Source organism: Lethenteron reissneri, chromosome 13, assembly GCF_015708825.2.
Source record: "Lethenteron reissneri isolate LAM-NWPU_2019-01 chromosome 13, ASM1570882v1, whole genome shotgun sequence".
Taxonomy (NCBI): domain Eukaryota; kingdom Metazoa; phylum Chordata; class Hyperoartia; order Petromyzontiformes; family Petromyzontidae; genus Lethenteron; species Lethenteron reissneri.
In genome coordinates this window covers 11877784-11903335 of record NC_083791.1, presented here as the reverse complement: position 1 = coordinate 11903335, position 25552 = coordinate 11877784, and the positions used below count along the sequence as shown (strand labels likewise).

Below are 25552 nucleotides of genomic sequence, written 5' to 3'. Positions count from 1 at the left end.
CCGGAAAAAACCTAAGAATATTTTACCATAGATTCTAGATTTGAAGCTTTCGTGACTGCAAGGATTCATATTCTTAGGTTTTTTCCGGTAAAGTCACGTAGGTAAAAAAATTAAAATGAATACAAGTAAAATAAAAGTAAAATGAATAAAAGTAAAATAAAATTTTATTTTACTTGTATTCATTTTAATTTTTTTACCTACGTGACTTTACCGGAAAAAACCTAAGAATATTCTACCATAGAACCCACCGCACTGTGAGCCCCGCCCCTCACTGCTAACCACGCCCCTCACTACTAGCCCCGCCCTTCACTGTTAACCACGCCCCTCACTATTGGCCCCGCCCACCTACTCTGAGCTCACGCCCCCCCCCTCTCCCGGCCTGGCCCAGGCGCCCATTGTGCGGGAGCGACGCGAGTGGCGGCCTCAGGGAGAGTGGCGAGGGGAGAGCAGCGGAGCGACAGGCGGGGACGCAAGGGGGAGAGAGAGAGGCAGGGAGAGAGGCAGGGAGAGTTCAGCAATCATCAGGCAAAGGCAGCCTCTGAGAGAGACACACAAGCAAGAGGCGAGCGGGGCGGGGAGTAAGTCAAGCAAGCAAGGAGGCAAAGGGGAGAGTTAAGACGGGGGAGAGCCAGGCCAGGAGAGTTCTCAGCGGATAAGAGAGAGGAGAGGAAGGGGAGAGACAAGGGAGAGACAAGAGGAGAGGAAGGGGAGAGACAAGAGGAGAGGAAAGGGAGAGGAAAGGGGAGACTCGGTGGCCCACGGGCGCACAGACGCATCGAGCCTGGCCGCAGGGGGGAGAGCTTCACCACCATCACCACCGCCGCCTCGGCCCTGGGCTCCTCATCCTGCCTCACAGGGCCGCCTCCACCATCCCCTTCCACTCCTCCAGGAGTGAAGACCTCCAGGAGTGAAGACCTCCAGGAGTGAAGACCTCCTCAGCAGCAGCAGCAGCGGCAGTCGAAGCCGATCTCTCCGCTCCAGCTGTGGTGGCACGCAGCTGCGGTAGACACACGTGGCGTGTTTGTTATTGTTGCTGTTGTTCGGCTGGGCCCCCCGCGAGGACACCTTGAGATATACACAACAGCAGTAGCCTCTTGTCTCTCAGGCAGGGAGACGGACAAGGCAGGCAGTGGACACGGGAGGAAGACAGGGCGGAGAAGTATATTGTTTTGTTGCTGGGAGAACCAAGCCTCTGTAGGCCTCCTGGCTTTGTTGATTGTGGTGGTGGTGGTGTCACGGTGGTCATGCCGGCCGATCGCGTGTGACGCCGAGAGGAGGTGAGGAGGCGAGGAGGAGGAGAAGGAGGAGGTGCGCCACCACCACCACCACCGCGATGTTGTCACAAATGTCATCATCTCCACCCGGTCCACCTCCATTGCGTCCGGGCATTCACATGATAGGTACGGCTGCGTTCACCCGCCGGGACTACCCCCCCAGTGCTCTCTCTCTCGGTCTTGAATCTCTCTCTCTCCTCTCTCTCTCTGATCGCCCTCTGATCTTCCTCCTCTCTTACTCCTTCCCGCAAAGTCGCCTGTCGCCGCCATCCATTTTTGCTTGCATTGCTTGCTTACTTGAGCACAAATTCACTGCGTAGCGTGGTGCTGTGGGTGGTGATGGTGGTACTGATGGTGGTGGCCTTGGAGATGTTGATGGTGGTGATTGTATTGATGGTGGTACTGATGGTGGTGGCCATGGAGATGTTGATGGTGGTGATTGTATTGATGATGTTGTTGATGCTGTGGTAGTGATGCTAGTGGTGGTGCTGATGGTCATGATGGAGGTGGTCTTGATGATGTTGCTGCTAGTGATGCTGATGAGGATGTTTGTGGTTAGTGATGTTGCTGGCAGTGATGGTAATCGAGGTGTCCATGGTGGTGATGTTGGTGGTGGCGATGTTACTGGTGGTGGTGATGTTGGTAGTGGTGATGATGTTGGTGGTGGCGATGGTACACGTGGTAGTGGGACTGATGGAAGCGGTGTTGGGGGTACTCATTATGGTGCTGCTAGTGATGCTGATTTAGATAGTGATGGTGGTAATGGTACTGATGGTGTTGCTGCTGTGGGTAGTGATGTTGATGAAGGTGGTGGTGGTATTGTTTGTGGTGGTATGGTTGCTGGTGAAGGTGGAGATCGGCAGTGGGGCGGTCAGCGCGCCGCACTACGAACCAGGCCACTTGGGTTCGATTCCCGCTCACGGACAACTCCGGTGACGATTATCTCAACCGGTCCTGGGCCTCCCCTAGGTCGACTCAACCTCAAATGAGTACCTGGTGCGGTGTGTAAACATCGCCACTAGGGAGACAAAGGCGGTCGTGCGTGGTGCTGGCCACCCACCCCCTCGTGTGCCGTGCCGGCCTTCATAAGTGCTCGCTAACAGCACTTGCCCTAACAGTATGTTAAGGCTACACGGGGCACCTTTGTCTTTGGTGGTGAAGGTGGTGGTAATGGTGGTGGTGATAATGGTGGTGGTGGTGGTGGTAATGGTGGTGGTGATTGCTGTTGAGGGTACTGCCTGTGGTGCTGATTGTTGTTGGTGCTGCTGCTGCTGATGAATGTGGTGATGTGCACGTTTCTGGTGGGCGTGGAGAGGAACTTCTATTTTAAGAGCGCTGCTTTGATTGTTACTAAAGTGTACTGTGTGTCTGTACTGTCGGGTATGTTGTAAAGTGTATTGTTGTGTATACTGCCGAGATGGACTGTCGTGTATGCTCTAATGTGTACTGTCGTGTGTGCCGTATGTACTGTCAGCTGTCCTGTTGATTGTACCATACCAGGGGGGTGTGTTGTATATGTACTGTCTTGTGTACTGTTGTGTGCTCTGTTGTCGTAATTTAAGGTGTACATTCAGGTAATTGTATTGTACTGCCAGCTGTACTGTTGATTTTCCTGCCACGTGTGCCGTCGTGTTACGGGTGTCCTGTCATGTGCGGTGTCATGTGTGCTGTTGTTTACTGTTCGGCGTAAAGTCTCGTGTGATGCCATGCACAGAACTGTTGATGTTACTACTAGACCCATGCATTGTTCGTCTTAAGGCGTGTACTGCTAGCGTTTGAGTGTTGTGTTCTGCACGTGTTGTGGTTTTTCAAATGTGTGAATGACAGGAAAGCTCCCGTCTCAACATAAACATCAGAGCTGGCCGGGAAAATAAATAGGTTTAGCAACGCGGACAGGTGCAAGACATTGCATGTGCTGTGCAAAAAACCCCTCAGCCCTGTCCAGACCACCAGCTCAATGTTGTCTTAGACCACGAACTCGGAGAGTTGAGGAAATGTTGCCATCCCAAGTTGTGATGACCACATTTTCTCAACTTCTTTGTGTTGGCAGTCAGAAGGAGGCTCACAGATGTTGTACATGCAATTCGCACACACATCTTTGCGTGGTGTTACATCTGTGTGGGTACCGGCAATGTTTGTGTCTGATTGAGCACTACTGATGTGCCCCAGTGCTCTTTGTCTTCCGTGTTCTGTGGGTTTGCTGCAAGTCACGTGTCTGCTGCCACTGTCCTGTGTCGAGCGAGGCAGTTCTGCTCTCGCTGTATGCTGTGAGAGCTCTGCCTTGAGTGATTTGTGCATTTCATTTCCCTGTTGATTTGTGTACATAACAGTGTCGCATATCCGACCATCGGTATATCCGCCCTGGCATATTTAACCACGCCCAGTGCAGTGTTTGTCCACAGTTGTGAAACTGTTAGTTTATATAGAAGTTCACTTATCTGACCTTTTCACATCGCCACCCGTAGCTCAGTCCCCGGTTAGTCGGTTATGTGATGTCCTGCACTGTGACGTGTGTGCTGCCAGCCTCCTGATTGTTGTGCTGTTTATGAGCGCCGAGTCGTTTGTGTCAAGGCCGAGGCTTAGTGGGCTCACTGTGCCTTATAATTGTCGTGTGTATATATATCTCACATGGGGCTCTGTGATTTGTGTGCTGTGGGTCGTGTATGTGCTGCTTGCGTCCTGACGTTGACGAGTTCTGTGTTTACTTGTGTTTCACGTGACGTTACAAAGTCGCGTTTCCGGCTTGCTGGTGGGGACTGAGGTTACAGGTGGATATGGGAATTGGGTCTGATAGGTTAACCTCGATAGGAAATTACAGTTCCACCATCGTGCACAAATACTGCACTGGATGTGAGCAGTAAATTGGTCAGAACGGATATGTGATGGTCTGATCTGCAATTGTATATTAACGAAAGGTTGGAGGAGAGGGGAGCATTTGTTGATTATAGCAAAAAAAGGGATTCATTAGTGACATAACGAGGTAGAGTTGAGGTTCGATCGTGACAAGACGAGGTGGAGGTGCCGGTTGAGTCGTCGTTGCTATCCTCCATCCCACAAGACATCGCACTTCATGTGTAACCCCGTGGCCTACTTGTTTACTGCCTTCAAGGCTCCATAATCTGGATTAATGGGAGTCGATCTCTCGCGGTTCCTTCTCCTCTTGGAACGTCAGCCCCTGGAGGAGGGGGGAGCCACGGGCGACCGCGGGGACGGGAAAGGCGAGGCAGCCGCCGGTTTCCGCCCTCAGTCCAAGGCCTCGCATCCCCGCCGCTAAACACAATGAGGGCAACCAAAACAAGGCTCCGTTTCTGACAACGGGGGCTAAAAACGGCGCCCGCCGCATTGCTCGCCCGTAGGAAAAACAAGTGGCAGCACCGCCGTGACGGCGAGCTGTCGGATTTAAAACGGCTTCAGTGAGTCTCCGTGACCTATGACCCTCCCCACCCCGACCACACCGGGGGTTTCATTGGCCCTTTAAACACGGCCCAGTTTGATGGGTCCCTGTTTTTATTCTCTCCCTCAAGTGTGTTCCCCCTGCAAACCCATAGGGGACATAATTACACGTTCCGAAAATTCTCGGCAGTCAGTGAAGGGTTGAAAAAAAGGAATTGTGCGTATTGATAGGTGACGGCATTTAAAGATATTTTTGGATACGGTGATTGCGTAGGTCTTTGTGGTTGTGCTGTGTAGCTTTACGACGTGTTTTTGCCATGAAACAATGGACGGTCTGCCGAACAAAATGCGGTACAACCTAAAAAACACTTGCAGCACAACCGCAAACACCTACACGCTTGTGATGTTTGTTTTTAAAGTTTATGTTTTTAGGAGTATGTGGTGTGTTTATGTGTTAATGCAAGTGTGTTTACGAATTTGAAAGCTTGTCTGCTGATGAATCTGCGATGGTGATTATGCCAATGATTCATTTGCTGATGATGTTTCTGCAGCTGGTTAGTCTGCTGATATGCACCTGACCTCTCACCCTCTCCCTCTCTCTCTACGTGCCTTTATCCTCCCCATAGTGTGGAGCAGCGTGGAGCCCCACGCCGTGCCAGTGTTCCCGTGGCACTCCCTCGTGCCCTTCCTGGCCCCCAGCCAGCCAGAGCTGTCCTTGCTGCCTGTGCGAACGCACCAATCCCTCAACCAACCGGAGCATGGCTTGCTACCCAGATACCAGTCAGTCGGCCAGTCGGAGCATGGCCTCTTGCAAAGGCACCACGTCGGCGGACAAGACCACGGCTCGCTGGCTGCTGATGTCGACGGAGATGGGAGCCCTCCCTCCTCTTCTCTGCAACCCGAGGGTCAGTGGCTTGTGCTCCTGCGTGGGGTTTTTCGCGGTTGTGTTGTTCCTCGGACGAGTTTTTGGTTCGTGCAGGGTGCGGTTCGGCATGACAACCAATTTTTATCGCTGCACTTGCTGGGAGCTTCAGGTTGCAAGTTTACTTTGTTTAAACCGTGTGCAAACTCAAGAGAACAGGATCAGTCTCATTTGTAAGAGTGACTGACCGAGGATCAGCAAAATTACAAAAGCGACAATATAAAAAACAAGTTTAACGATGAAGAAGGGAGAAATGAGAACTAAACCAACCATGCGTTGAGCAGCTCCGGTGTATCCCCTGAGTATATCAAAAACTAAAAACATTCGTCAATATCACCGTGGCCGTAAAAGGAAGGGTACATAAGATGTGATATTTCTTCATAGCACGTAAATATAGAGACCAGAGAGGTTTTTTACTCTCGTTATTTTTGCTTGTGCAACACTGCCAACGCTAGATTATATGTAATGTTGCCTGATGCAGCTGCTGTTCCTGGTCTTGCCGATCCTTGGCTGATTGGTTCGCGGTACAACCCGAAAACACCTCGGGGAGCTCTGGTGCAGGACTTGGTGTCCTCAGAAGTGGACGCTGGAAAGCTTTGCCTTTTCTGCAGAGTGTGGAGAAAGTTAGGATCGATAGCAATTTGAGGACAATACTGCATATATTATGAGTACATTTGGTATTCACCCTTTTCTTATCGCCATTCTTCAAGCACAAAGGCAGTATTTCGCAGGTGGTTATGGTCTTCCACTCGGGGGAGATGTTGCTTATGTCGTTTTTACCAAATTAAGTAACTTGCGGGTAATATTAAAATGTTGGCAAATTTAGACTCTGACGCCAACACGCACAATCGATGTTTGTCACATCCCCGCCATTTAATCCCTCGTCCTCCAGATATGAATTCGGAATTCGCTGGTTAATTAACGAGGTGGGGTTAAGTGGTGGCCCCTGTGGTTATCGCTCGACGCTTTGAACCCAGTGACCCGAGTTCGATTCCTGGCCACGGTTTACGAACTCCAGCGGCGAGCGGCATCTGAACTGCTCCTGTGACACTTTCCCTCCCTTCACCAACCCGCACTGACCAGCACGGTGAAGTATGGTCAAACAACTCCAGTGACCGGCACGATGTGGGGAGGGCCTCGTCTAGCAGTGGATTTACAAAGGGGACACATGGGGTTATCCTTGTTTTAACAAATCACATAGGGTTATTTCATTTATTTTAACAAATGTTCAAACTGACTGCCATTAATATTAATGCATGCATGAATTATTTTTTGAAATTAATTGAGGATATATTTTTTTAAACGTTACGGGTGGAATTCTTGAACATTCCTAAATTATGTCATGCATCGGTCCACTCCGGGTTCATGGCCGAATTTTGTAAACAACGTATTTGAGGTGACCCCACAGGAAGAAGACAATTACATGTTAATAATGATAGATACAATATTAACTTAACGAATTAATAATTTTAATGTTTTAATGCCAGTGTAAAAATAAATGAAATCGCTCTATGTGCCCTGACTTTTGAGCCACCCTGTATAATAAAAAAATAATACTAATCGACAAGATACCTTTCTGCCAGCCCTAATGCATCTCAGCACAGTGAGACAATGCTCTAGGGTCTGTGGCTGCCAAGCACTCAGGATGAGCTCATTGTTTACTGGGGGGGGAGGGGGCTAATGGCGGGGGGTGTCATAGGCCGCCCATCATCACCGCCATGTGTCTCAATGCCGCCCAGCTCCCACACCCCACACTTTGCTCGTAGATGAATAAACACGACCACTGTGTGGGCCCTCCTGGTTGCACTTTGTGGGGCAGTGTAGCGATTAGCGTCCGCTGCGCTACGAACCCGGCCACACGAGTTTGATTCCCGCTCACGGCCGAGTCCAGTGACGGATATCTAAACTGATCCTGGGCTTCCCCTGCGTCGACTCGGCCTCAAATGAGTACCTGGTGCGGTGTGTAAACATCACCACTGGGGAGACAAAGGCGGTCGGGCGTGGTGCTGGCCACCTACCCTTCATAGGTGCTCGCTAAATAGCACTTGCTCCAAAATTCTGTTAAAGGCTATACGGGGATTCTTTGTCTTTTGCGTCTGCGTAGCTCTACACGTGTTTCTTCTGGGACTTGACGGTCTCAGCCCGGTCACCAATGACTGCACAAAAATCACCACAATATTTGTTTTTGAACTTAATCTTGAATAAATTCCAACTCCGAATTCAAACATCAGAGGGGGGGGGGGGGGGTGGGAAAATGCTGCCCCCCTGACTGTGTGTGGACCAGAGGGTCACTTGAACGGATCTGTGAAAAAGAGCTTTATAGCACATTGGATTCCTCCAGTATCATTAAAGATATCAGTAGCCGTCGGCCGTTCTACGACACGAAGCGTCGCACTTCTCTGAGAGATCCGGTTGGAGTCTTCATCTCATGACGACGCGACGCCTATTGCGCAATCGGGATAACATTGGCGGGGGTGGAGGGTGAGAAGAAAACGGAAATGAAAACATGGACGAAATTTATTTGAGAATGTTCCATGCTTATGCATAGCATTATCGGGCAGTCGGTGCTAACACCAGCTCTCCTCGGATTGAACATGATGTTAAAAAGTCAATCTCTGAAAAGCTTCCAGTTGCTCTTTGCGGAAGCTCTCCCTGCCGTGCTGGTGTCGGGTATGGAATGGGAGTTGTACGCGTCGTAGAGCCGTTCTGTCAGTTCACTGCTGGATGAGGCCCTCTCCCACCGTAGTGCGGGTCGTGGGGTCTTATTTGACCGGACTTCACCATTATGGTCAGTGCGAATTGGTGTAGGTGAGATACGTGGGGGGGCATAGGAGTACAGTACATAATGTATTTTGCTGCACTTCTAGACCACTATCCCACCACGTAGTTCCGAGGTCTGATGAGACCAGACGCATTGCGGTAATTTGGTCGGAGGCTGAATGGGAAGTGGCCTTCATGAGTGTGCGTATTCCATAGTCATCGTTTACACTGCAAGGTTTGAGCTTAGGGGCTGAGTGCTGCATCGATTTGTTGACTCGTATGGCCGAGGGTTAAGAAAAATGATGGAGTGACAGCAAAGGGACGGAATGTGTCCCAGCAGTCGTCCACTGAGGATTGAGATGGAGCGATAAACTCCGCTCTTGTGCAGGTGAAATAGCTTAATAGCTCATCAGATTCCTCCAGTATGAATACATCTTCTGATTCTGATATTCTGATAATTGTTACATCACAGGACCATTAAGGAATGGCGATGGCTTGGTGGGGGGTGGGGGAGAGGCCTTCATCACACTCCGAGCTGTAGTGCACTTTGTTCCTGCGCTGTTGATAGATCGGTGCCCCTCTTTTAAACCTCATTTGAAAATTGAACTGCCCGAACTAAAAATATAGCTGGCTGTTGTTGTAGCGACAGCAAGCCCAGCGGGACAGTGGGAGGTGTACGTTGTCAGGCCCGCCCGCCCGCCCACCCACACGAGCACACCGGGTAATTAAGGCTGCTAATTGCTGATTACAGCCTTGAGCTTTTTCCTCCAGGACATGCTGGTAATGGATCATGTGCTCAGAGCAGACCGGAAATCCCCTTGAGAAAGTTACGAGCAGGGCTGTGCCGTCACGTCATTAAAGTAATCGATTTCTTTACCAATTATCGGTTTGTTTATTCAACTAATCGGATAACACGATAATAGTTTGGGGAAAGAAAGTCTCACCTCTGTCCACTAGTGCCGCTGGATGTGAGGTCGATGGGCGCTATAAGCCCACGTCACGCTGGTCTTGGCTCGTTGGGGGTTTCCTGCCTTCGGAAGGCAGGACGTGGGGGCGGCCGCCATTTTCGAGGGAGTCCGAGAAAGCGGCCGTAAATCTGTAGCTCGCTTCGTGTCGACTGTGCAGCAGCGGCAGCTGCAAGATCTGCCAGAGGGGGTAGATGGCATTCACGAGGTGTGCTGCGGGCATCAACAGGTTTGGCCACGATGACCTCTGGATCTTGTTTTCCCACTGCTTTAATTCACGACTGTTTAGACTGGAGGAATCCGATGAGCTATGAGACTCTTTTTCACAGATGTCCAGTCGAGGTAAGCAAGTTATATTTATAGGTCAAATCGGCAATAGTTGAGGCATAATGAACTCTGACCTGCTAAATAACAATGCGGCCAATAAGCCTCCTTCACAAATCTGTCCCTCCTTCCAAAAACAAATAAAGTGTCTTTTAAACATCCTGTCAGCCACACGGCCTTCTGGGAGAATGTAGTTGCAGGAGCATTGGTTCAACGTAAACAAAACTCTGAACTGGGTTCCACATGCATTGTCTCATCAGCAGAGTCGGGCTTGCTTGAACCAATGCTGGTGAACTGTCATGTATTTCGACAACTACCCTCTCTGTTAGATTATGGAGCCAGTAGTGGTGTGAGCTAGCAATTTTAGGACTGCACCGTTACCTTTTACTTGACTGATTGTGCCAGCTCTGATGGTAACAATGACTGTGAATGCTCTGTCGGTTTGTAGCTGAAACGACCCCAAAGCAGGAGAGGATTTCACACCCCCACGAGGAGCCCTCAGCTTCTCCTAGTCCCGCCCAGGGCTCGGGCGCGAGCACCAGGCCGCGTTACTATAGCGACGTGCCCTGCGGCCTGCGCGAGACTGAGATCAACAGCGAGAGCGACAGCGACCACGACGAGGCGTACGTACGCACGGACACGCGGAGATGCGCGCAGAAACACGTGGATGGGGAGACGGACGCACACGGAGACGTATGGAGACAGACTCATGGAGAGACACTCACACGGAGACGCGCACACACAGGGAAACACGTGGAGAGACAGACATGGAAACATGGGAAGACATAGCAAAAGATGAAAAAAGAACGAGTGAATGATGTGACGGAGCCAAAGATAGACAACGACCCACGTGCACACACTCGCGGACAGACATCCTCTGAGAATCGCAGCGTGAAAATCCAGCAGCACAATGGGACACTAGACGGCCACCATCCTGGCATTTCACCCAATCACAACCGCCCATCCCCACAACCCCATCAACCCACACCACCATCCCAACACCGGACCCAATCTCCACCACCACCATCATCCCAACACCCCAACCAAGCACCACCTCTATCCCCAAAACCCCACCGAACCTTTACCGCCACCATTGCCCACCAACTACCAGGTCCCACATGCGATCGTGTGTCAAAAAAAGAGAAACGTGGCAAGACTACATCCTCCTTGTGTGTTCTCGCCGGCTCAGGTTTCTTCCGGCTGCGTGCCCCACTCAGCCTCCCCCACCCCCCATCGCTGCCGTCAAGAGAAGGACGCAATCGCTGGGAGCTCTGCCCAAGGACCGGCTCCCCCCAGAAAGGGAGGCCAAGGGTTCGCGCAAGGTACAGGGCATTGCCTCGAACCAGACGAACTGGGTTAGATTCCAGGCCACGGCTTATGGCAGTGGCGAGTAATGTCTGAACCAATCCTGTGCCTTTCCTTAGGTTGACTCTTTAGACAACATACATACATACATGCAAACAAACCATACAATCCGAAATACAGATTAGCCACTTTTGCTGATGCCGCACTGTGTTTTGTGAAAATAAATACCTGCAACAGTTCAGCCGGATCACTTCCCCCCGCGGCCTTGCGGAAATACTAGCAGTCCACAGACCACGGTGTGTGAAGCGACAACATGTCCAATATGAATAATTGATTTTTAAACGCATGATTCGATGCGTCTATCATGATCGCAACAAACAATTTGAATTGACGAATTGATGATTTTTTAAAATATTTACTACACATCCAGTAAAACCTCCTATTTGGGTGCAGCCACCACAGTCGTACGTTTATCCAGTATCGGGCACGTGATGATGATGATGTGGTGCGGTTTGCAACCCTGGCGAGGTCCTCAACTTGGCTCTGCTCCTCCAGGAGTCGAGAGGCCAAATTAGGCTCCGTGGTCCGTCTTTCACAGCAGTCGCACGTGCCAGCGGCGTAAGGGTACAACTAATTGCTGGGTGTTGGTGTCTATGCGTATGTTATTATTATGTATGTTGTTGAACTTCTTTCGCACCGTACGTAGCCAACTGTGCTAATCGGAGGTGTGGGGGAAGGCCAATAAACTAAACACAAAAAGCAGTTCTAAAGAAAAATGTTTTCAATCTAGATTTAAAAGGGCATAGCTCCAGTGGCTTCCTAATATAGGAAAGAAGAGCATTCCAAACTGCCGTAGAAGCGCATCTGAAAGCACGAGATGCGGCGACCGTCTATATTCAATGGATAGCCAAAAGCCGCTGCAAGGATGATCGGAGTTCGTGTGATGGTTTAAGCTCCTTGACGAGATCAGCAAGGTATTGTGGTTCATTTTTGGCAAGCACTTTGTAAATGCGTGTCGTCTCCTTGTTGCGCTAAACCCTCGCCCTGTGACCCGGACCCTGCTCAGAGGGAGAAGGAGCACGTGCGGAGGCCCATGAATGCGTTCATGATCTTTAGCAAGCGGCACCGCGGCCTGGTGCACCAGCGTCACCCCAACCAGGACAACCGCACGGTCAGCAAGATCCTGGGCGAGTGGTGGTACGCCCTGGGAGCGCGCGAGAAGCAGCAGTACCACGACCTTGCCTCGCAGGTAATCATCATCACCATCGTTGTCGTCGTCATCATAGTTTGGTACGTTTGGTGCTTGCGCCCCCTCCTGATCGCGCAAGGCTCTCACGAAAGGAACGTGCTGTGATTCACTTCGCGAGTACAGTTGGCGACCAGTGGGGGGCCGATGTCGCGGTGTGATTTTACCGAAGAGGGTAATTGGCGAATAAGTTTTTACAAATTTGGACCCCGAAGCTGGCACACGTTGACCTTCTCTGCAATCTTTAACATCCCACTGTGAAGCAGTCGATGTGGGTGTTTGGTTACGACACCTGCAGTATCAAGCAGCCGCTGGGCTCATGGCCTAACAGTGGAGCAAGTCCCCCCTTGTTGCCAAGGTTCACGATTCGAATTCAGTGGCCACCTTTATTATAAACGACGAACATCTCATCTCGACGCTTTCGAAGGGCGGCGGCCATCCCTGTGCTGCACAAGTTGACTCAATGCCTGGCTTGCGAAGCGGGCATCTGTCTGCCACTCGGGGGCGACGATTGCCGCTGCTGCGTTCCAGCCGAGGGAACCCCCGTTGGCAGCTGTTCTTGTGTTAATCGAGACTTACACCTACCAGCGGACGTCAGTCTGCCAGTCGGGAGGGGGGGGGGGGCAACGATTGCCGACGTGTGTGTCGTCTCACTTGAGATGGCGTCGTCGGATTGGCCGGGAATTTCACTCGACGCGCCGAGGTGTCGCGTGTGGGCACACCCTGTGAGCGCCGCTTCTGCCGACCCCACCCTCCTCCCCAGGTGAAGGAGGCGCACTTCAAGGCGCACCCCGACTGGAAGTGGTGCAGCAAGGAGCGGAAGAAATCGTCGGGGTCTGACCCCAAGACTCTCGCGATGGCCGCGACCTCCTCAATGACAGCCTCAGGTTAGTGCAGCTCGTGCGTGGAGAGAGAGGGAGGAGAGGCAAGGCCGGTGTGGGATAGCACAGAGTGATCCATCTAGAGAGAGACACCCCACATATTTCTCATGGCCCTCTTGCTGGATACTCAACTAGGTGATTTCATATTGTGGATGTGATGCCTCCTGTGGGTGGAGAGGAAACGATATGGGAGGTGGGGTTGGTGTGGGGCGGAGAATGGAGAAGAGGGAAGTAGAGTGGGGGGGGGAGATGGAGATGGGAGAGAGTGGGGGAAAATGGGAATGGAGGAGAGTGTTGGAGAGGGAATGAGAATGTGAGAGCAAGGGAGAGAGGAGGAGGGTGGTGGAGAGGGAAGGGGAGAGTGGGCGAGTAGGGGAGAGAGAAGGAGAGTGGGAGGAAGGGGAAATGAGAGTGGGGGAGAAGATGGAGAATGGGACAGTGGGGGAGAAGGAAGGAGTACGTGACAGGGAAGGGGAGGGGGAAGGAGAGTGGGGGAGGGGGAAGCAGAGTGGGGGAGAGGGTCCCACATACATTTATAAATCGATTGTTGCCCATTTCACATTGATCTGCAGCAAGGGCCATGTTTCCATCTTCCATTAGTGCTGCTCAACCCGATCTGACGTTAGGCAAGAGCGGCTGCAGGTTGTGTATTCGGTGACATTCTGAAGGTGAATTAAACATGCTTATTTGTTCAGCGAGCCGTGCAAAGTGTGTACAGATTACATTACACTTTTGCAAAAAAAATCTGCTATTTTTAACTTGTATTTATTATTTTGACCACTTACGCAGTTTGGTTGAGGGTGATTCAGATGTCACTCAGTGCTGAGTGACCTCTCAATCGGTCCTGGGTCACCCCTTTTTAGCAAACCTGCTCTGACCAACATGGTGAAGTATGGTCAAACAACCCCCATCACCGAAATGGTAAAGGGCTGTAAAAATGTAAGAGTTAACTTGACTTCTGCAGCCACAAGAGGCTGCTACGTTCACCAACATGAATGCATAATAATTGATGATCGAATCGAATCGCAATCCTGAATTGCGACAGGTCACTTCTGAAAAATAAGTTAATGCCTCAGTGGGCTTTATCTGGAAAGATAAAAATAATAGTTTTTTTATATATTTTTAAGTTATTTGTTTACCTTTCCTCTACTTTGCACTGCTATCGTGTTTTTGTATTGTAGTAACATTCTTAGGCACCCTACTCCAGTATAAATACATATTCTGATTCTGTACTCGTAGTTCATAGCCGCCACGCTTATTTTACAATGAAATGCAGATTTATAGGTCTTTTGAATATGACCGCATCTCAATACGTTGCATTGCGATCGTACTGAGTCAGCGCTCGCCATCTTCCGGCTGCAGATGGTTGCGCTGACAGCGGAGGCCTCGCTCTGCTCGCAGAGCATCCGGACAGGGAGGCGGCGGAGCGGCCGGAGCACGGCGGCGATCACGCGCACGCCGCTCCGGCCTGCGACAAGGAAGGGGGGCGACCCGGCGAGGCCACGGATCAGGGGATTGGGGGGGGTCCCGTCCCGCACGGCGTCGCGGGGGGCGCGCAGGAGCGAGAGAGGGGGGGCGGCCGCTCCCCCGCCGACGCGCCGTCGCGCCTGCACGTCGCGAGCTCCGCCGCGGCCATGCGCGTGTCGTGGGGCGACGCGCACCTCGCCGGCGCCCCTCCTCCCTGCGGGCCGTCGGAGCCGACCCCGGGGAGGGGGCAGGCGGCGGCGCAGGCGGCGGCTGCCGTGGCGGCAGCGGCGGCGGAAGGGACGGGGCAGGCCCCGGTCGGCTCCTTCCCCTGCGCCGTGATGCTGAGCGGGGTTCGCCCGCAGGATTGTTTGACGCTCGTCAGGCAAATGGATTTGTCCAGGACCGGCGTAAGCGCGCCCGGCGGTGCCGGCGCCCCCGCCGGCGGCGGGAGCGGCGTGGGTGCGGGCGAGCGGCCGAGCATCCTGGTGAACGTCCTCCAGCGGCCCAAGTTGGCGCTGTATTCCTTCGACAGACCGACCGTCGTCAGCAACGTCCTGGAGCGGGCGAGGGTGGTGTGCGACGGGCACGAGGGCTGGCGCGTGGGGCCCGCCGAGAGAGGCGGTGCGTGTCTCGCGGACGGGCAGAGCGAGGCGAGTGCCGCCGCTGCCGCCGAGCGGGCCAGCGTGCTCATGGAGAGAAGGGACGCCCTCCAGCTGCCAGGCGCTTTGCGGACACGCAGTTCGCCCGACGGGAACGGAATCGGGAAGGCCTCTCTCGTCTCCTTGACGAGGGCCACGAGAGAAGGGGGTGCGGAGCAGGAAGACAAGGTCGCCGCCACCGCTCCGGCCGCTGTGTTTGCGCGGCCCGAGCTGTTCCAGTTGCAGGTGAAGGCTACCCCGAGCGCGACGCTGCCCGTGACTTTAGACAGAGGAGCTGCAAATGGAAACTCGCAGGTGGAGGAGGGAGCACACAGTCGCTTGCCGATGTCAAGCGAGGCGCTGTCGACGAACACTTTGCCGGTGTCGGGGGACGTGGAGGGCGTGCAGCTGTCTACTTTCCGGAGCTCGGAGGCGCAGCAGCACCAGCAGCATCAGCAGCAGAACCAGCCGCCGTCGTTACCGCAAGGCGCATTAGCCGTGGAGCAGTGTGTGTCACTGCGGACCTGTGCAACGCTTGGAGAAGCTACCAGTTCGGTTTCAAGTGCTGGGTCTAAGTGCCCAGGTGAGCCATGGGTTGCTACTAAAAACACAGCCAAGCACATAGATATTGCCGCAGCATACTCACACAGCCACTCGCGCGGCCACACAACTTCCCCTCGCACGACTTCACTAAACACACTTCCACATTCGCGCTCAGAACCCACTCTCCCGTGAAACAAGCGGGTGGTTGGACCGTGTAAGGCTCGGTGACCTGTCTGGTGAACACTGGCCATGTGTGAGCTGCAGTGCATGCAGCTAAACCTATAGTTCCGGTCTTGTGAGCATGCATGCTGATTTAATGCGAGTTGTGCCACTACTCTGCTGCACACGGCACACTGTGAACTATATTTTTCCACTAGATTAAAGGTGACAACCTCACCTGTGACCAATGGTGGTTGTTTGTTGCGCCCCCATGTCTATCTGATCACCGCCTGTGGACCACAGTGAAAGGCCTCCTCGACCGGGTCCAGAGCCAGCAGTAGGGAAGTCCGGCCGCTGTTCGATCTGCAGGCGGCACTGCATTGTTGGCGCTTCTCTGGGTGCCTGAATCTGTGTCTGCCTGCAGGTGCCATCCACCCAAGCGGCACCGGCTTGGTGCTGTGTCCGCCACCCCGGCGCGGCACCCGCGTGCGCACGTCCCTCGCCACCGTCCCCGTGTGGCCCCCCGACGTCCCGGCAGCCACGTCGTGCGACCCCCGCTCTCCGAGCGCCGCGTCTCCGCACGTTGCGGACGGTGACCCGGTCCATCCGCCGCTCGCTCCAAATCCGCCCGACTCGCTCTCCGCCGCCGCCGCTACGTCGGCGCTCCCATCTCCCGAAGCGAAAACCGGGCAGGAGTTATCCCAGAGCTCTTCGTCGACGGCAACGTCTTCTGCTAGAAGCCAAGAGGGGGCGCAGTCGTGCGTCAATCCGGCGCAGGCCGCCGCGGCTGACGGCGCGGCCCAGCTCGTTCCCGCGGACGGTGGCGCCGAGCCCAGGCAGGAGGCCACCGGGCAGGAGGAGAGCGGCGAGACGCAGGACGGAGGGGTGGGGGCAGGAGGAGGAGAGCTGCAGCAGGCAAGGACTTGCTGGCTCTGTGCGTGTACTCATGCGTCCGTGTACTCGTCCAGGGATCGGCATCCCGTGGCTCCGGAGCAGCATGCGGCTATTTAAGGACTGCTTCGTGACTTTATTAAGGACCACCGTCTCGTATTCACGTTTTTTTACCGAATTCGACGGCGACACAACACATCTGATGTGGCAGGATCAGGGGGCGCGGTTAATCATCGTCGCCATGCATTGCTACTCGACTCGTTCGTTGCGTGTGACATCTTCAGTGTGGCACGGTTGTACGGTGGAAATAGGGGTACATAGGTAACCACCTCTGCGTATGCCTGTGTGTGCTGGTTTGTGCGTGTGCACGTGTGTGTGTGTGTGTGCGCGCGTGTGTGTGTGTGGGCGTGTGATTTCCTGCGCCCCCCCAGCTGGAGCAGGCAGCGTCAGCGGGCTTCAAAGCCGCCTCGCAGAGCCCCCGGCCGGCGAGCGAGACGGCGCGAACGGCGGGCAGCGCTGCGGACACTCCCCCGGAGAAAAAAGAGAGCCCCTCAAAAAGAGTGAAGGTCAAGCCGCCCCCATTGAAGCGAGCCTTTGACTCGGTGGACCAGTAAGCGTCGCGCTCTGCTCACTCCCGGCGTCTGCGCCGGGTCACGCGCCCGCCAGCATCAAAAGCGTGTTTACCTCTAAAGGGGAAAGGTTTATGAACGGCCCTCGAATGATTATCGTCCCTCCTACTGCGAGCATCGTAGCCGCACTAATCGGGTACTCGATGGGGGGGAATACGTTTTGACTTGGCAATGACGCCGTGTGTTTATAATTTCAGCATGCTCGGGTCACCTGTAAAGATGACCCCTAATTTTCTTCCGGTTACAGCAAAAGCTAGATATGTAATTGCACCTCACACTGGTGCGGAGGAAGGTTGATGGGCAACTTTTGATACGAACACGCAACTTCGGATAAAAGCGCAGGTGGTTTTGCTCCCAAGGGGCATGCTTATATCCAGCCCCTACTGTGTAATTATAGAACCCTAGGGTGTGTGATGTGTGGTTGCCCGCCAGTGGTTATCTGAAAGTCTAATTGAGCACCCCAGCAGGGCTTCCCACCCATGCTCTACCCTACGGCACCTTCTGCTGCCGCGTTCCGTGCAGGCTTCACCGCAATGTGCTGCAGAGAATGCATCGCATCGAGGGTTGCCACCTGTCCTGGTTTTCCCAGGGCAATGCTTCCTGTTTGAGGTAGCCGCTGTTCTGGGAAATCTCTTATATCTTCCCGGAACATTACAAGCACCGTTTTTTGTCAGTTGCGTAATCATAATAACAAACCACAAAAGAGAACGCATTTACATGCTGTTCTCCCTGCTTCTAGAATTGCGAGAGATTCGTTTCATTTCCATGATGTGTCCCGATTTTGTGCATCTCAGAGGTGGCAACCCTGGTCCAATGTACCTTTTAATCGACACCCTGGACATCCCCACAAATGAGACGTTGCATTCCAAGTGATTATCCAGGTGAAATATTTAAAATGCAAGCAAACAAATAGAAGCGCCACGCGCTATGTGCCGGCTACATGCCTGCGTCGCGGTGGCTGCGCTCTCCATTTCCATTCAGGGTCCTGTCGGAGGTCGACTTTGAGGGTCGCTTCGCGGAGTTACCCGAGTTCCGCCCGGACGAGGCTCTGCCGTCGCCCACGCTGCACGCGCTCACCACGTCGCCACGCGCCATCCTCTCCAGCTACCGCCGCAAGCGCCGCAACTCCACGGGTATGCGCGCGTCAAGGACTGCGCACATGTGTGTACGTGTGTACGGTGGGCAGCGGTGTGGGAGGGCGGTGGCGCAGTGGTTGGTGGACCGCTCACGAATGGTGGCGAATATTTGAACCGGTCCTGGGCCTTCTCGAGGTCGACCAATAACAGTGGCCACCCACCCCCTCGTGTGCTGTGCCAGCCTTCATAGGTGCTCGTTAACAGCACTTGGCCCAAAAGTATTTTAAGGTTATACAGGGGATCTTTGTCTTTGAGAAGTGGTATTGCAGTTGTTAGAATTGGTTGCTGGAGTGAGGATTTACTTTTGTAATTTAGTTGTTAGTAATTTTTTTCAAATGGTGGAGCAGTGGTTGGTGCACTGCAATATAAACTCGGAGACTTGAGACCAATGCTTTCTCACGGCCTTGCGTTGTTTTGACCACCCAGCCCCCCTCGTGTGCCATGACGGCCTTAACAGCACCTGCCCCAGCAGTCTATGTAGGCTACAGTGGAGGATCTTTGTGTGCCGCAGACCTGGAGGGGCCAGGAGAGGAATGCGGGTCACCTCGCCGTCGCCAGAGACAGCGCTCCAGCTGCAGCTCTGAGCCCGGAACACCCAAACGGATCGCCGAAGGGGGTCCTGGAACCCCTAAAAGGGTGCCGGACGGGGGCCCTGGCACCCCGAAAAGGGGGACTGAGGGGGCTCCGGGGACGCCCAAGAGGGCGGGAGAAGGAGGCCGATGCGAGGGAGATGTCTTCCTGTTCGACCGGCCCGGCACGGGGCTCGACATGCTGGCCGAGGCGGCCAGCCACCGCACGGGTATGCGCGCGTGCGTGTGTATGTGTGTGTATGCATGTATGGGGAGCGATGGTGTAGCAGTTAGCACGCTGCGTTACGAACCCGGCGACCCGAGTTCGATTCCCGCTCATGGCTAACAGCAGTGCTGATCATATTAACTGGCCCTGGGCCTCCCTTAGGTCGACTCGGCTTCAGTTGAGTACCTGGTGCGGTGTGTAAACATCGTTACTGGGGAGACAAAGGTGCCCGGGCATGGTGCTGGGGTGGGTACCCCCTTGTGTGCCACAGTGATGCCCTTCATTGTTGATCGCTAACACCACTTTCCTCAACTGTCTGTTAAGGCTTCACAGGGGATCTTTGTCCGTGTGTGCTGCACATGTGCGTTTGTATGTGCACGAGAGTACGAATCAGCCACTGATTGTATCAACCCCAACGATATGCTCCGTCTGCTTTCACTGTGGACGTTAAAGATCCCTTGACGTTATTCGAAAAGAGTCGGCCATCGTGTGCCAGCGTCACACTCCAAATTTGGGCAAATTTGAAAACGAGACCGTAAAATGATTCGGTTAAAAAAACACATTAATGTCGCCCCCTACTGTGAAACTCCTGCAGACTGTGTGGAACACAGCAGCACCTTCCTTGTCCTACAGGGGCACGAATACCCAATGTGAGAGTATTCGTACCCTGATGCTGAAGCTACTCCACTCTCGATTGCTATAACATTTATTTACTGTCCATCGCATTATAATTCCCTGTCCATATCAGGCTCTCTACCTCTGTAAATTTTTCCTTCCACTTTACCAAAAACCTCAATAGGTTCCCCAGGTTTTCCCCATCACGCCTATGGCTACGGGTTACACGTATGGCCCTACTTCACCATGCTGGTCAATGCGGGTCGGGGAAGGTGGGGGGAGCACTGACACTCCCAGTGTTGAAGTGACATTGGATTGGGCTGCACTGCCCTCTGCTGCCCACTTCAAGCCCTGTGCAAACCGGTTCGCGCAGGGCGGTCGTTTGTCCAGTCTCAGCCCTGCTTACTTCCTTAGTACAGTAAAACCTCTTTAAACCAGACGTGAGTAAGCCAGAATTTTGGCTAAAACCGGACGACCTCCCTAAATAATTCTGCAAATAAAAAAACAAAAACTTCAACCGGCACATGGCTCCTGCACTAATTAAGCTCCACGTGGCAGAATCATGGCATGCATTTATATACACTAGCAGTTCTAAAGCCCTGTACTTATCTGTTGTGTGGAATTCATAGTCCACCTTCAAGAGGTTTTACTTTGGCAGGGCGAAAGATTTGAATGCATTTAACTGCACGGGGATGACACGTGCCTTGGGTTTAACTTGTGCCCGCACGTGCATGCATGGTTTGTATGCGTGTGTGTGCGTGCTCGCATGTGGGTCTTACACTGGGACCGGTACCGGGGAAACAAAAGCGGCCATTCGTGGTACTTGCCGCCCACCCCCTCGTGCACCATGCTGACCTTAAATAGGTGCTCGCTAACAGCACTTGCCCAAACATTCTGTGTAGGCTACACGGGAGGACCTTTGTCATTATCATTGTGTGTGTGTGTGTATGTCACCCGCGATGCCAGGATCGCAAGGCTCGGAGGGCTCGGAGGGCGGTGGGGACCTGGACCAGGACAAGACGGCATACTCGTCACTGCGTCGCACGCTGGACACGCGGCGCGCCCTCGTCATGCAGCTCTTCCACGAGCACGGCTTCTTCCCCTCCGGTGCGACGCACAGCACAGCACCCCGCGTGCACTCGCATCTCAACGAGACGTACACAAGCAGAAAGCGAGCGAGGCACTCGCAATTCTCTATGCAAGTCCACGGGTCTCAATGTGGGCAACTGGGTCTCTTATGTAAGTCAATGAATACAACAGTGTGGAATCACATCGCATCCAAATGGGACCTCATCTAAAGACGACGTTCGGAAACAGGCAAAGTGATTTCCTGCCCAGCTTTGCGTTGGTGTTCATCTCCTGTTTGCAGCCCTGAGCCAACGGTGGAATTCCACCACCTTATGGTGGGGGAGAGTCTATACATAGGACGACTGTTGACTTCTCCACAAAGTGGTTAGGATTATATCGACCCTGGAGGGATGATGGGCTGAGTCAACCCCCGACCGAGGTTTTAGACTGCAAACATTGGCTTGCTAGCTTTACTGCTGAGCTACCTGGCCATAAAAAGTGGGCATAATTATTTTATACACAGAGCACTCTCGTTGGCATATGGGTGTCTGTCTGAGTCAAAACAATACAATGTGGATTTGTGTAGCGTCTAAAATGCAACCGCATCTCTAAACAATGTACTTGCAGGGAGAGGCAAGTGAAACAGGATTACATAAATACTACACGATTACATAATGAAGGCAGGATTCGCAGTAGCTCTACGTCGCGTGGGATCTGACTACCAATCGGAAGCATGCGGCGTTGCAGAGACTGGCGACGAGAGGCGTAGCCACCATGGGTGGTGGGTCAAGAGGGCTGGGTGCTCAGCTATTCGTTTGGCTTCTGTCCAAACTGCATAGTGCTGCCTTGTTAATTAGTAGCCAAGGACCTATCTGGTGTCAAATTACAGGTTTGGTGGTGTGTCAAGGGAAGCAGCTGACATTTCAGAATCAAAATTTAAAAATATATATATATTTAGGTCTGTGGCGCCAGTGTGTGACGTGAACACATTGAGTGTGGATGGCGATCAGAATCGTAAAATGTATTTATACTGGAGGAGGAATCCGATGAGTTTTAAGGCTCTTTTCTCACAGATGTCCAGAAGGAACACGGAGTCGGAACGTTACAACAACAAACGATGCAAACACCCAAATAGGAGATACAAAAACACGGTTTACAATGAACGGGGTGTAATGCCGCCCATCTACACGGAAGCGCGGCGTGGAATCGCGTGTCTTTTGTAGTATGCAGTGGTTCCCGTTTGAGGTGCCAGCGTTAGCTTTTTGTTCGCCTACGAGATCGCACGGCTGCTTTAGCACCTTGTCCTCATAATTGCTGTTTGTGTGCCCATCGGGCGTATTTGTGTCGGTCGCATCTGCAAATTTGATAATTCACACAAAAGGTGATATCTTGATGGTGAAATGTGCGAAGAGGAACAAAATCTCTCCTCCCATCATGCCTTGCACATCAAGTGACGTCACCACATTGCACGTTTCGTTGTTTTAGTCAGCCGTGTAAAATTTGTGGCCATATTGGTGGCAGCAGCAGCTGGCCAACGAGACGAGTCTATAGCGCGTTTTATCTTAGAAATGATCAGCACAGGTACCCCTCGATTTATAAAAGGGATGTGTTCTTAAACACTCGTAAATCGAAATGGCCTTTCCTATTTAATACAAAAATTAGGGATGTGTTTTGGACAGTCATTCCAACTCTACTCCTAACTTAATAATATCTACCTATACCACTTTTCACAAGACAGGGAATTCACCGAAATATCTTAATGTTGGAATAACTGGAACTGCAATGTGGAGGCGTTACTGTTGCACTGTATGGACACAGTGATGCTGTCACAGATGGATGACGCAGCCACCCTGGTGATTCTTGTTTGATCTCATGGCCCGTACCGTGTGACATTTCGTTAAAGCGGAAATTATATTTCGTACATCGAAAAGTATACAAAATGTTTTCAATTGCGTTAACGCGACATTTTGTAAACCGAACGTTTGCAAATCGAGTGATGCCCCTGTCCAGCATAGCCATCATTGCCGACTGCTGCCATGTGGTTTCGGGGTGTCAGGTGGACAAGCCTTGCCTGATCACTGTGGGAACAGTTTGGTAAGGAACACAACCCCCCAATGCTTTCTGCAAATGATGAGAAGCACGTCTGCAAGATGATATCTGTGTGCTTTTTGTGTTGAGGTTATTGTACCTCCGCTTAGCATCGTTGACTCATACGGTGTGAAAAAGGCTCAATATACAGACAATGATTGAATGGCTTATTTGCGGTTTGTGTTTGCGATCATGGACCCAACTTTTGACGTTCCCTCTCGTAATTCCCTTCCCTTCTTGCTCAGCGCACGCCACGTCCGCCTTCCAGCTGAAGCACGCCGAGATCTTCCCAACCAAGTCCTGCCTGCAACTCAAGATCCGCGAGGTGCGGCAGAAGATCATGCAGACGGCAAGCAGCACGGACACGCAGGCCGTGGTGGCAACCGCCCCAACGATACTTGGAGCCCTGCCAGATGAGCACTCCCAGCATGCATCACAGCCGCCAGTACAGATGGATTTTTTGCCGGAGTCTCCGTGATGGGACCATGCTGCTGCTGTTGTTGCTGCTGTTCTTGTAATGCGAGTGACTGTGTAAGGGTGGTTTCAAATATATTCCGTTTTCGTGTTTCTTTGTAAAACCAGATATGTTATTTGTATTCACAGAGATATATTTGTTAAGCTGTGATCAAATGGAACTGATGGCAGGGTTGGGGGGGGGGGGGTTGATGCTTTTGATGCTGTGAACTTAATAAGAATGGCAAGTTCTTTTACACGGCTCGTTGTTTTACATGACTAGTTATTTTACAAATAACTATTTTACAAAAAACTAGACCGTTTTGTGCAGCCTCGTTTCAGTTTTGTATTTTTTTGTGCCCTGTGTTGTTCAAATAGCTTGTTCTTTTTTTTTGCTGGGAAATTCCACAGCGGAATAATTTTTATTTTCAACTGTGAAAACGATGCAAGGCAGGGTTTGACGCAGTTTTAGCTCCCAAACACCCGTGCCAAGTCGCTCACACATTGCCGTATTGCCTAGTACTGTGATAGAGGTAGGCAGTATAACGTCGCTTATCCGACTCGCTTGGGACGGAGGTATGGGCAGATATGTGAAAAAGTCGGATATGTGAATGTCTATAGTAAACCACAGTTTACACCATCGTGCACAGGTAGGTCACTGGACAAAAAAGTGCAGCCCAAACTGCTTTTAACTGTCGGGAAATTGCTTTTACTGCGCTTTAAAAGTGAGCAAAATTTTGCGAGATGACCTCGCGCAAAAAAAGGTTGGATTTGTGACCATCTATAAAAATTGACGCGCCATGCTGCAGTTCGGCACTGGGTTTTGGGCTGTGAATTGGTCGTGGTGGATGATACGTGACGGTTGGATATGCGACATGTACTGCGTGTTGTTGGTGGCCGAGGACTTCGTAGACTCGGTCTTTTTCGGGTTGTAATCGCCTGACACCCAGTCGCCACATAAGAGGGCCTGGATTCTCTCAGCTGGAGGGATTCCTCTTGGTGGACTTGGCCTGTGTATCCCAAAAACTTCTTCCCGCAGCGGGGTGGACCCTATTGTGTCTTGCGCGTAGGGTGTGCCCGGTTATACCAGTGCAATGGAAAACGTCGTACTCCCTGGTGGACTTCGCTGTGCAAACGGTCACAGCATTACCCAGTGCAATCGGCAAAGAGAGTGTGTTTGTGCGCGTGCTGCCTGGTAGGGGGACCTGCCTGTGCAACCTGTACCATGCTGTACTGTTGTGGTTGGTGGAATCAAGGGCGCAGCAACACTTTGGAAGCTGGCGGTATCTGTCGTGTGTGCGTGTGCGAGTCGACTGAATCTGTGTGAGTGAATGTGTGTGCCGACTGAATCACTGTACCGAGTAAATGTCTGTTGTGCTGACTGTGCACTGACCGTACATGTGTGCCGGCTGTGCGTTGTTGTGTGAATGTGTGTTGACCACACGTGTGTGCTGACTGAGTTTGTGTGCTCTTGTGTCTGTGTGTGCTGACCAGGGGCACAATATTTTGCGGGTGTCTTTGCCATATTTAAAAGTGTTGTGGGGTGTCTGGACACCCACGACGCTCAGTGATTGGCATGGGAGTGAATGCGCTTTGATGGCATTGTGGTGGACAAGGTGGCTGGCGATGGCGGCGTTTGCTCATTAGCGTGCCCGAACTTGTGCCGCCCCTTCTCCATACACTCCGATGAAAGAACCACAGGACACCCACTCCTTTGTTGGCAGAATGGCCGTGGGAATGGTTCACAAAATCTGCTTTATGATGATGGTGTATGTACGATAGCTATATATGATAATAAAATGGCAAACTTGTATTCTTAAAAATCGTGTTGATGCGGGCAACATAGAGATGTTAGTCCGCAATGTAAACGAATTCCCCCCCCCCCCCCCCCCAGCTAACGCTCGCTGAATACATTACTACGCTCTTGTGTGCTTGTGAAGGTATCTTTGGAAGTAATGTACCGCTTAATTCAACAGTAATAAAGTTATCGAGCTAGTTTC

General features: G+C 52.3%; 1 protein-coding gene across 1 annotated transcript; it reads left to right on the top strand.

Annotated features, from left to right (window-relative positions):
- Window positions 1-408: 408 nt before the first annotated feature.
- Window positions 409-25552, top strand: LOC133342125 (protein capicua homolog). The gene is made up of 13 exons (XM_061551073.1): window positions 409-1400; window positions 5294-5572; window positions 10087-10261; window positions 10828-10960; window positions 12010-12192; window positions 12953-13076; window positions 14433-15758; window positions 16302-16792; window positions 17200-17378; window positions 18379-18530; window positions 19045-19332; window positions 20910-21050; window positions 23345-25552. The coding sequence occupies exons 1-13, from the start codon at window positions 1334-1336 to the stop codon at window positions 23575-23577; spliced, it is 3771 nt and encodes a 1256-aa protein (XP_061407057.1). The 5' UTR covers window positions 409-1333; the 3' UTR covers window positions 23578-25552.

Bases quoted from the DNA above. Each gene is read 5' to 3' on its own strand.
- LOC133342125 (XM_061551073.1), top strand. From the start codon at position 1,334: ATGTTGTCACAAATGTCATCATCTCCACCCGGTCCACCTCCATTGCGT. The intron at 1,401-5,293 runs GTACGGCTGCGT...TCCTCCCCATAG, and splicing joins TCCGGGCATTCACATGATAG to TGTGGAGCAGCGTGGAGCCC. The intron at 5,573-10,086 runs GTCAGTGGCTTG...GTCGGTTTGTAG, and splicing joins CTCTTCTCTGCAACCCGAGG to CTGAAACGACCCCAAAGCAG.